Here is a 12,178-nt window from a genome sequence, read left to right on the forward strand (position 1 = left end):
GTAGTGCGAGAGCGCGCATGATGGTTTTTGTGACTCAGCCAGGCTTGGGGGTCAAAAGTGAGGCTAGTGGCTGCTCAAGACAAGCCCCTTCTTCGTCCTCATGCATGCGCAGCAATCATATCTTCCAGGGTTGGGGGTGGGGAAGAGGGAAAAGGAGCCACAGTTTGGATTTCCACCATGGAGCTGCCGGCAACTGACCTCAAGAAGGGCAGTTGCGGCGGCAGGGGCTTGGAGGCGCCTCGGGAGCGATGCCCGCTGGTGTCTGTGGCGGCGGTGCTCCCCACCAAAGGAAGCGGGGAGCACCTGGGAGGCTGCACTCCAAAGCAGTTCTGCGCTCTGCTGGGGAGGCCGCTCGTTAGCTACACGGTGTGAGCCATGGAAAGGTAAATAGCCCGTCGTCGCCTCGTCTTCCCTCACGCAGGGAAAAGAACATTTTTGCTTGAGCGGCACTGGCCTGACTTAGCGTGGCCAACGGCTTTTCCCTGCACACACGCTCTCCAGGGCTGACAGAAATGGCGCACTTACCTCAGCCTCCCACCCTGCCTTGTGAGAGAAATAATAACTGTCAACGATTAAAACGCAAATGAAGCAGCGTGGGTGTATGTGGGAACACCCCCCCCCCAAAAAAATCACATTTGGGCAACGTTGGGGTTGGTCCCAATAAGGGTTTTTGCCAGAAATGTGGGCCATAATCATGGCAACATAGAGTCCGGCCCCCTACAAGGTCTGAGGGACAGTGGACTGGCCCCCTGCTGAAAATGTTTGTTGACCCCTGTTGTAGGGGCTTCCCTGGATGAACAAAGGCGCCCCTCCAGGAACCAACCGCCTTATAGGGCTCCATGCGCATCCCGCCATTGCCCACGAGAGGGCGCTGCTCTCTCGCTCCGTGGCGGCGCCACTTGCTTTCACCTTCGGAAATCCCTTCGATTAATTCCGCATCCTGGAAAATCCTCCCTGCAGGAGCGCCCCCTGGAGGGCATTGATCGGGTTGCATAAAGAAATGGAAGGGAGCGGTCTCTGCCCGCAAGCGGCTTACAATCATCCTAATAGGCAGCAGGGAATGCTATGGGCGGGGGAGGGGAAGGATTTGAACTCGACCCAACCTGGGAGTGGGGAGGAAGCAAAAATCGGGGGCGGGGCTCCTGCTGCTGTCCTCAATGCAGCCCTGGGGGGTTGCCGCTGCTCCGAGCGGTGGTCAGAAGGGAATCCCACTCCCCCCTGCCAAGAATCAGCCCCACACCTCTCCCTCTTCCACTTCCCCTGACAGAGATTAACGCGCGCCTTGTCCGTTTCCTCTACTGATTTGGCCAGGAACCGAAAACGGGGGGCGCAGGGGGGGTCTCTCTTGCTGTTTGAAAGGGACCTTCTTTTGCAGCATCTTCGGCTGACCGGGGTGAGGGTCGTGCTTACCTGCCATAGGGATAGGAGGCGATTCTATCCAGGGGGGCTGGGTGACATTTCGGGGTCCCGCCCCCTCCCCAGCCTCCGAGCAGCCCGCCACACCCCCGCCTCTGCATTGTGTGGACCCCTCCCCGTATTCAAACCCCCCCCCCCATCTCCTCCCTTTCTTGATGTCACCAGTTGGTCTGGAAGCACCGCCCCGATCCCTCCCCCCACCCCGACGGCGCCCCGCGATTCCGGCACAGACAGGGAGGGACGCACCACAAAGAAAGGCGACGGCGGGCCACGGCAGGAGAGGCTGGGGCCGGGGAGAAGGGGTCGCGTCTGTGCAGGAGGTGAGAGAGAGAGAGGCGGGCGGGCGGGCCGGGGGTGTCTCTGCCTTCAAAGGCTGGCTCTGTGACGGGACTCAGCCCCGAGACCTGTTAGCAGCCAAGACAGACAGTGCCTCTGCCCATGTGCCGAGAGTCTTTTTTCCCGGCAGAGGCAGGACAGGCGGAGGGAAGCCCCTCTTCCCTGGCACAATAGCACACCAGGAATTTTGCCCTCCCCCCCCCAAGAGAAACCCCCTGCAGTTATCATCGAAATTTAGCGTGGGAGGGGCAGAGGCATTTTATATAGCTAAAGGGCTTCCGAGATTTGGGGTGTGTGTATGGCCGTCTGAATAGCTCTTTTCAACATTGGAGGGGCGCAGGTGATGGCCCCTCTGGCGCCCCCCCCCCAAGTTTAGCCTTAGGCTGGTGATGTGACAACCAACAGAGCTTGTAACGGAGCTGGGACTGACCCCTCCTGAACTCTGGGGTTCAGCCGTGGACCTTGGCAAGCGAAACAACCTGATGCCCACGTGCCCCACCCATCTCAGCATGACGCTGGACCAGACCCCCGGTCACCCCACAGCCAGCCCTCAAGGGCCACCCTGAGGCAAGGAGAGGAAGGCATCACAAGCGGGGTTCGAATGCCCCCCATATCGCCTGCATTTGCAAAACCCTTCATCTGCTGTTCCCCCACACCAGGCTGTGCTGCCAATCTGGGCACCCATTAACAAATGTTTGTATCTGTCTTGGATAGAGCATGCTTGCCAACTCAGATTTTGCCACAGAAGCTGTGAACAAAAGTGCATTTCGGAAGGACTGTCTGCCACAGGGGGGCAGCGCAGAGAGAAAGAGAAAGGGAGAGTGGGAAAGAAAGAGAGAGACTGTCCCCACCAGAACCCTAGGAGAGCACCTGCTTTATAGGCACATATTTTTTAATTCCTTTTATATTCAATCTTGTTCTCCAGTGAGTTCAGGGTAGTGTATATGGTTCACGCCTCCTCAATTAATTCTCTCAAACTTGAGGCCCCATCTGTTGTTGGACTACAACTCCCATCATTCCTAGCTAGAGCACCTGTGGTCAGGGATGATTGAAGTTGTAGTCCAACAACAGATTAGTGTGTCAGACTAGGACCCGGGAAACCAGGGTTCAAATCTCCATGAAGTTCATTGGGCCAGGTACTGTCTCTCAACACATAGTTGTTGTGGATCGGGGATCCACATGCACACCACCTTGAGCTCCTTGGAGGAAAAGCTGGGATAGAAATGCAATAAACAAATGCCAATCATCCCCAAAACCTCTTTCCTGCTGCACCAGCTGCCCATGTTGCAGAGAACTTTGCACTTGTGGACAGTGGACCGTGACATCTTGAGAGCTTTAGACTGGGGAAGGCTGAGATAGACCACATCTTTCAACTATTCCAACTTGGTTGGGAATTTTCATATCTAAAACCTTATTTCCTTCTCTCCCCCCCCCCCCCAGGTCCATTCTGAAAGCCTCAGCTGACCTCAGCATCGCTGGCCTCCCGGCCAGGTGAAACTGGTTCCTTGCATCTTTGTACCCATGCCAGCTGCTCAGAGCTGAAGGAGGTGAGTGTGAGGACCCTCAGCCTGTCAGCTTGTGTGCTTCCTTTATGAGATGAAGCCTCGACAAATGGGCAAAGACGTCAAAGCAGCTGCCAGCCGAGAGGGTATTTGGCATCTTCTGGGAAAGGCTGGGCAATCAATGAGGGAACCTGCCTGCAAAAAAGGTCTCTCCCCCCCCCAATGAATTTGGGGCCTTCCTTGGCCAAGTGCCATTCTGTGAACCCCAGCCTACAATAGTGGGACCCACCAGGGTTATTGGGGAGGGCTTCCCCTGGTGTCATGTGGTGGGAGGCAGCTCACAGCCACATATCTTTCTTTCTGACAATATCCCGAGCTATTTAAGGGTAGTGTGTGTGTGTTGGGAGGGGGGAAGGGAGAAGGGATTGGGAGTCACCATGTTTTTAGGGTGGCAGACATTTCCTTCCTTCTCTCCAACCTCCCCACCAAAATGTTTGAGAACAACTCAGCTTCCACCAGGGCATCAACGGAAATAAAGGAAGTAGCCTGGAACAGCCAGGTCAGAGTATTTTCCCCTTGGCTTTATTGGAAAGCTAGAAGCAGGGAGGAGTGTCTATGGTGGTGATGATTTATTAATTTATATACCGCGTAGATGCCAAAATGGTTTCTAAGCAGTTTACAAAACCAATATGCAGAGTACACAGCGGCATCAAAACACCCTTAATTTGAATTTACAATGAAACAAACAATTTAGAAAGCATGACAATGAAAGACAGTTTGAAAAAAGCAGTGAAAACAATAAAACCACAAGTTCAAGTTCAGGGAAAGGCTTACCAAACAGGTGTGTAACCAGGTGGTGGCAGAATGCCAACAGTAATGGGGTGTCTCGAATTTCATCAGGGAAGGCATTCCACAACACTGGTGCCACCAGCAAAAAAATTAAATAAAACCCAACCTCTCTGTTACCACAAGCCGATAATCATGAGATTGTGGGCCCTGCTGTGGTGCTGACGGCCTGGCATTTGCCCATGGGAGCTGCCTTACAGAATTGCTGTTTTGTTTTATGTGGCTGAATCTCTCCCTCCACCTGCCTTTGTTTCTGCCACCCTTGGTGCCCTCCAGGAACCAGCAGCAGCCATGACTGTACAGCCCTCTGTGGGAATGCTGTGACCTTAAGGGGGCAGATTCCAGCAACAGTTGCAGTTGCAAAGAGGAACAGCCTCCCTGGAAGCCTGTTTGCACTGTTTGGAGTTATCAGTGGCCCTTGCTGGGTCTCTCTGCCCTGGGAGGAGGGCACAGGGCATCTTGATTGAGTCAGCGTGGCTTAGGACATGGCTCCTCTGAGCTGCTCCCCACATGTATGCTGACAGTACTGGGCAAGGAAGAGGCAACCCAAGAAGGCACGCACTCATGTGTGTCCTAGCCAGCCTGGTTGGCAGTGACTGGGGAGAGTTCTTTCTCCCAGGGAGGAGAGGGGGCATCTGAAGGTCTGCACTGGGTCATCCGACTGGACCAGTGGCTGGATCTTACTTCAGCATTGGCAGAAGGACAGCACCCGGCACTGCAGTGGGTCACACCCACCCCATACACATTGAAGGTGCACGGTTTTCCCCAAAGAATCCTGTAGTTTACTCCTCAGAGAGCTACAATTCTCAGCACCCTTAAACTGTAGGATTCTTTGGGGAAAGTCATGCACTTTAAATGTGGGAGAGTCCCTTAGGGCAGGCAGTGGTGGAGGCGGTGCTGCAGGTCATATGGCACATGGTGGTCTGTCTCCCAATACTTTGCAGGGGCTCAGTCTCCTCCACCCCCAACACAGCACCTGGATCCTATATAGGCAACAGGGCATGGGCTTGCCCTTCCCTTGTCTGAAGGCTGAAAGGGCCAGCGCTGAGCTCCTACCCAGCCTCTACAGGCTGGTCTCCCAGCTGCCTGCCCCTGCCTGCAACCAGATCTGGGCCCTGCCCTGAGCTAGGAGATCAAATGACACCATTGATTGTGTGCTTGATCAGCTGGCTTCCAAAAAGATCCCTTCCTCCCAAATCCCAGGGCACGACAATAGACCTGGGCCAAGCAAAGCTGGCTGGCTGCATTTTTCTCAGGCCCAGAGGTCTCCTGTGGGTGGGCAGCCAGCCAGCTAGCTAGCCAACTGGGCAGCCACCTGGAATCTCAGCCTCCAGGCTTCCCTTCCTAATGTCCAGAAGTGGAGGAGAGTCCAAGAGAAGGCTCAGCAGGGGACTAACTGCCTTTTCGATAGGGAAGGAGTGCATGCGCACTTTGACATTGGCCCTCCTGGCCACCTTGTTCCCAACAGGAGGCTCTCCAAGGTGCTAGTCCACAACAAGCAAGGAGCCCCAGCACGGGGGTGTGGCTGTGAGGTCTGTAGATGGAAGAAAGGAACCCAAATCCACAAGGGCACCTCCTTACTCCAGGCATGGGCTGCCAGTCCCCCCCCCCCATTTATCCATTGCCTCTGCCCAGTTGAATTGATGCATTTGTTTCAGTGGTGGTGTTGTGTAACGATAACGGTATTAGAAACCCACCTGCCGTTGGAGATACCTGAGCACCTCTGCAGGCAAATTGCAGGATTGCAAAGGGAAGGGCAGAAGCGCTGGGCTGTTTGGTTTCAAGCCCTCTAGCCCCCTCCTCTCTCCCAGCCACTGGCTGCCCTTGGAGAGCTTTGCTCCGTCCTTTCATCTCTCGGCCCAGGAAAGGGGAGGCCTGGGGTGAAGCTGGCCTCTCTCCCAAGTTGCTTTTGTCCTGGCTGCCAGGGCTTTGCCTCCCTCTTTTTGCAATGGGTGCTGCTGCTGCCTCTGCCGCCACCGTTTGCTTGGGACCAATCCAGAGCCACCTCTTGGCCACCCTCCCTCTGGGAAGATGAAAACAGCCACTGCCTTTCCTCCTCCCCCACTTCCTCCCCCGCCTCTCTCTCTCCCCCACTTCGCTCCGCTGGGCCCCTGATCCTCCCCGTGCTGATGCCAATGCTCATTGACCCACCACCTCGACCCTTGCTAGTTCCCGGGGCCATTCTCTCATGCTCCTCCGTTGCCATGGCAAACCAAGTGGCAGGCATTCATCACGGGTTGCCGTGGTTACTGCTGGACGGATGCAGCGAGGAGGTCCTCGAAGGGGCTCCTGAGCAGAGTCCCACCTGGACCCTCTTCATCCTCCTCTCCCTCCTGACAGCTGTGTTTGGGAGGAAAGAAGCCTGCTCAACCGTCCCAGTACCCCAAAGAAGGGGAATCAGGGAGAATCCTTTTTGTTTAGGGCCAAGCCTGTGCATTGAAACCCTCCCCCATCTCCTTGAGTGCTTGCTCCTCTTGCTGCACAGTTTGTTTTCCTAAAGTGAGGGGAGAGGTGATGGTTCTGTGTACTCCCTTTTTTTTGCAAAGACAGGGTGCGGATGGGCCCCTGCCAGGACTCCCAGAGTCATAATTTCCCTGGAAGAGTTGAGAGAGCAAATATCTGCACTGAGTTCAAGGCAAGAGTGGGAGATCTTCCTTTCTGAAAGTCACGTGGCGGTTCCTGCCATGATGCTCAGGAACTGCTCCTCCATTATATGTGAACTGGAAGGCCACAGGAGCCATGTTCTCTGCCAAGAGCATGTCTCCCTCTCTGCTTCTCCCTTTAAGATGCAGAGGCAGAGTGTTGGGCATGAGCAAATGATTCCTTCGCCACCATCCTTGACAGAGCTGCCACTACCCACTGGAAGGGGTGGGGGACTTAAATGCAGGCAATGCCAAAAGGTTTCTCCTTCACACAGAACCACCCCACAAGAGTGCCGTGGTTGCTGGATGTGGAAGGGAAGCAGAAAGAGAGGGGGATAGAGTTCTGTGCGTAGGTGACTTGGGGATTCTCATTCCCCGAAGTACAGCCTCTATTTGTTCAGAGTGATGGTATCCCACCCTTTGCTTCAGCTCTAAAACCTCTCAGGGCAACTGACTTGTGAAATGAAAGCTAATGGAGTATTATTATTTTTTGCTGTGGTTGGGGATGCACACATCTCAGGCCCTGATGGGTCAGCATCTGGAGCCTTGCAGGGTCTGCCATGACCAGTTGGCTTTGCATTTTGCCGATGAAATTGCTCATACCTGTTCCAAAGTGCTCTGGGTGGGACTGTCTTTGAACCTGTAATGGTTATAGAAAGTGGCTGCCGAGGTTATATCGCACCTATACTGCACTGGTTAAAGTGACTGCCTGTTCATTCCTGTGCCCAGTTCAAGGTGCTGGTTTCGGTCTTCAGGGTCTTAAACCATTTAGGACCAGGTTACCTGTAGGGCTGTTTGCCCACCTGAACGTTGAGATCAGTGCCTGAAGTCCTGAGGTCTGGCCTGCCAGCAGGAGAGGTTAGATTGGTGGGCAGCAGGGACAGGGGCTTTTGAGTGGAGATCCCACATCTCTGGAAGCCTCTCTCCAGGGAGAGATGTACATCTTGGACACTGATAGCCTTTAAGGAAACTCTGAAGGTGTTTCTGTTCCAGCCTGTGTTTGATTATTTCATATGCTGTGCTTGAATTTCTTTTAAAATTAGTGGTTCTATTGAAATTGCTGCTGTCTTTATGAGCTTAAAACAGCATGTGAACAACTTTTAGAAGGTGGTGAGTTATAAATATTTGAATAAATAAAAACTCAAAATACAGCACAACAATACAACACATAGCGTTTTTAGGCATTACTGCCCTGAAGAGGAAGCACACGCATAATGGAACAGCACTGCCAAATCATTGCCCAGCTCCTTCTAGCTTCTCCATCGGTTGACTGCTATTCCTGAAGCAAGGAGCTTCCTGTGCTCATGGAGGCTCCCCACAAATGCTCCTCCAGTGCAGGAGGCTTCCTGCATCAGAAGGAAGGGACTAAATAGCGCCTGAAGAGGACTTCAGTTAAAACCAGCTCCAAAATATGTTGGGTGAGCAATAAGGGCATCTTTGCCTGGCACCCAAAGGACATCAACACCAGACTTGGTTGCAGATGCTGAGGTGGGCACTGCGCTGGGTCCTCTCTCTCCACAATTCCCACCCACCGGACTTCAGAGGGCTTCTACTGGAGGGCTCAGGTGTCAATCATAAAGTCCAGGTGGGCTTATCTGTGAGGAGGAGGAAAGATCCACAGCTGTGCCTGCCTGTAAAGCTGCTATTACATAAAAGCCCCCAGGGTGGCTTCCAACAGCATAATTGAAAACAGACACACGTAGCAATAAATATAAAACCAGCAGTAATAAAAAAGAAAGCAGCAAAACAAAACAAAAACCCATAGCCAGTTTACAGCTTAAAGCTGTAAGGAAATGCAGAAGTCCTTCGCCTGGCACTGAGATGACATCAGGCCTTTAATGGTGACGGGCAGCACTTTGAATTGTGCCCAGAAATGGATGGGCAGCAGCCTGGTGGCCAGGGGTCCTCTCTAGAGCTAGTCCCAGCCCAGCAGCTGCATTCTGTCCTGACATTTCTGGGGAACCTTCCAAGGCAGGCAAGCAGGCCCATGTGCACCGCAGATTGCAGCTGTGGTTTAAGCTAGGAAGCTTCAGCTCTCTAATTATTCTTGATGGAGGGGTTGAGTTCTAGTCTGAAGAACATCAGCAGAGCCTGCCTGCAGCTGCTGCAGGGTCACACCACAGGCTCACCTAGTTCTCTGTCTTGTTCCAAACCAATGCGGAACTCGTAAGCAAGCAGGCCCTGAGCTCTCCTTTGCACTGGGCAGCACATGCCGCTTGGAAGCAGGGCAGAGCTGCACACTGGCATCTTAAAGCTTATGTGATGCAGGATTAGGCTTCCCAGGTCACCTTCTGAAAGGCAGAGGGCTCGGCCTAAAAGTGCACCCAGGGCAGAGGCAGAAGAACCTTCAGAAACCATCTAGTCAATAGTGTATTATAGAAGAAGAAAAAACTGGCACAGAATTAAAGCATTAAGAATTAAAAATAAACATGTCCAAACAAGCTGACCAGGAAACTCAGCTCAGTACAGGGGTTGCCATTTGCAAGTCAAGGCCCATAGAACTTTCTATTGTTTGTTACAGCTTTTGTACAGCCATAGACAAGGAATTAATCCATTTATTCTTAGGTGAAACAACTTATATACAAAAAAATTTCTAAAATATTAAACCAGACAATTCAGCAACAGACAGAAGACAGGAAACGCATTCAGCTAATATTATAGTCACCATTTTAATTTATTGTCTGTTGTTTGTTTAACATATATAGAAATATAGGATGCTCAATCAAGTGGTCCCCCACCTCCGCCCCGCCCCAAACCATGGGTCTTGGCATCAGGATCAGCATGGGAGAGTTCCTCAATAAATAGTTACTGTGGAAATTGGAGGGGCAAGAAAGACTAGTGGGCATCAATGGAGCTGAATGTTGGGAGACTGAAGACAGATAAGAAAAAGCACTTCTTTGTGCAGTGCTTAGTCAAACTACGGAAATTGCTCCCACAGGAGGCAGTAACCCAGACTGCGGTAAAAGAGGGTTTACTATTTTGGAAGAGGGGAGACTTCAGCACTGGGGAGCGGGCAGGCTGGCGAGGCCCCCTAAGTAGGCTTCAGCCTATACATAAATCCGGCACTGCCACTGGGACATGATAATCTTGACGGCTCCACCCTCCAAGGCAGATGCAGTCTGTGTTAAGAGATTCAGCTCATTCAGGATAAGATTTTACATAAACAAAATCAAGGAAAGGGGTGTGATCCCGGCTCGCTCGGGAGTGTTGTAATGATGGTGTTGATATTTCACGTGTTACTTCCACCCTGCTGGTGCAGAGAGAGACGTTCAGTGGTCCCTGACCCAGGCAGCTGTTAGGGTGGACTCTCAGCCATTCACTGCTGGTGCACCAGAGGGGGTTGCAACCCAGGAGGAGAAGGAGGTCAGACTGGGCAGAGCCAGGTGCCCAGGGCAGGCTCAGAGCAGCGGGCCAGTTGCCAGGGGAACAGGCAGGAGCCTGTTGCAGGCCTGCCTCTCTGAGGCTGCCCTGCTGGTTGGCCCCACAGCCTGTGTGTCTCTCCCTCTCTGTTTGCCAGCCCTGCCTGGGCGCTCTGCCAGGGCGGGGTGGGCACGGTGCCCAGGAGAGCAGGGAGATTAGCCCAGAGTTCAACAATGCCCACAGGGCAGAGGAGCTGCCAGGGAGGTCTGGCCCAGTGCGGGGGGCAGGGGGCATGCGGACACTCCCACCCCTTGCTTCTCATCCAGTGGGGTGTTCTTGAGATGCCCCCATTCAACCTAGCTCCTGGGAGAAGCAGGCATGGAGCCCAAGGAAGAGTTGGGAGGAGAGGGGGTGGGGTGGGGCTGCCTTTGTCATAGTGCCCCGGGGGGAGGGAGGTTGCTTTTGGCCCAAGAGACTCTTTTGTTTTGGGCTGCAGTTTTGGGGTTGGCGGGGGGTATCACCCATGGGTGCTAAAGCTGTCGCGTGCTTTGGTTCGACGGCACCGCCAGGCGAAGCCCCAACGAGAGTAGCTGCCTAGCTCGGGATTGGGGCGTCAGATTTGGAGGGCGGGAGAGAGGAGGAGGAGGAGTAACCGCATGGGGGTGGTGCGGTTCTGGGAGAGATTAGCAAAGGGACGTTCAGGGCTGCTTTCAACGGCCGGGGGAAGATGTTGGGGCGGGGCCGGCCCTCGGAGCTTCACCCACATCTCCTCCTCCTCCCTCTCCCTCTCCCTCTCCCTCTCTCTCAGGTCCGGACCTGTCTCTTCCCGAGGGAGGGGGCGGAGGCGCGGCCACTCCCGCCCCGACGGGGGAGGAGGAACCAGAAAGAGCAGCAGTCCGAGCAGCTCCGAAGTTTTGCAACTTGATCTGCCTGCCTGCCTGGTCGAGCGAGCAAAGCCTCCGACGCTCCGCAGCCCGCCGCCGCTGCTGCTGCCCAGGCCCCGCTCCCCTCGGACCCACTGCGCCATGGGGCTCCGGGAGTCGGCGCTGCTGCTGTTGGGAGCGCTCCTGGCCGCCGCTGCCGAAGAGGAGCCGGTGCCGCGCCTGAGTCTGCGCCTCGGTAAGCCTGAGAGGTCGGGGGCGGCCCAGCCACAGCGGAGGCCCCGTCGAGGGATGCTCCTGGCCGGGGAAGCGGCGGGGGACCGGACCGACGCTGCTCTCTCGGCCTGCCCCTTCGGGGTCTGATTGGTGGGAGGCGCTGATATTTCACGCTGCTGGTGGGGAGAAGGAGATCTCCGCGGGCTGATGGGGTGTTTTAGTATCTTGCGGGGGCTCGAGGGCGCGGAGCCCAGGGTCTTTTCCTTTTGCTCTTTGTAAAGCACCTCGAATACTGACACTCACACCCCGAATACCGTGAGCGGCCCCGTGAAGAGGTTTTCCCTTTGGGCTTCTTCCTTGATGTGGCGAGGACTGCCATGGCACTTTTGGTCTCCCCATTGGAGTCGGAAGCCTTGAAAAGGGGTGCCAAGACCATTCAGCCTCCCATCATCCCTGACCACTGGTCCTGTGAGCTAGGGATCATGGGAGTTGTAGGCTAAAAACATCTGGGGACCCAAGGTTGAGAACCCAACCTCTTGCCTTAGGAAAGGGTTCCTTGACTGGAGAGCAGTGCCGCTCCATGAAATCAGCAGCTGGGCCTGACCTGGCCCATGGCCGGACTTGGTGGCCAGCATCCATATGATAACTACACATGTCTTGCACCCTGGTGGGTGGGTGGCACCAAAAGCACCCTGGCCAGGGCTTTGTTACCCTTGTTTTCCAGCGCACCCAGTACCAACCCCCTTTGATCCAGTGGGGGGCTTTGGCCAGAGGCTCCTGAGTATGTCCCTGGGGAAGCTGTGGCTTTGGACAACTGTGTAGATGGGGTCTTTTGGAGCTGAAGGGGAGTCCAGCTGACCCTGCAGCAGTCCTGGGCTGAGCCTGAGAAGGGGGCTCCCTGTCCCCTGGGCACTGCCATTCATTGCCAGAGCAAGAGTAGCTGCCAGCCTCTCACATTTCAGGGGGTCCTACAGTGACT

General features: G+C 54.5%; 1 protein-coding gene across 5 annotated transcripts in view; it reads left to right on the forward strand.

The window, feature by feature from the left end:
• Positions 1-12,178, forward strand: part of SEMA4B (semaphorin 4B) — a 39,916-nt gene that overhangs the window by 1,857 nt on the left and 25,881 nt on the right. Inside the window, exons 1-3 of one of the 5 annotated variants that reach the window (XM_028705500.2) lie at positions 1,608-1,736; positions 3,193-3,299; positions 10,911-11,221. In XM_028705500.2, coding sequence (XP_028561333.2) covers positions 11,128-11,221 — 94 coding nt within the window. In that variant the 5' untranslated portion in view covers positions 1,608-1,736; positions 3,193-3,299; positions 10,911-11,127. Of the gene's footprint in view, positions 1-1,607; positions 1,737-3,192; positions 3,300-10,743; positions 11,222-12,178 lie in introns of those variants that run through there. The other 4 variants (XM_077919120.1, XM_028705501.2, XM_077919122.1 and 1 more) reach the window with 4 other exon arrangements.

Source organism: Podarcis muralis, chromosome 14 (assembly GCF_964188315.1).
Source record: "Podarcis muralis chromosome 14, rPodMur119.hap1.1, whole genome shotgun sequence".
Taxonomy (NCBI): Eukaryota; Metazoa; Chordata; class Lepidosauria; order Squamata; family Lacertidae; genus Podarcis; species Podarcis muralis.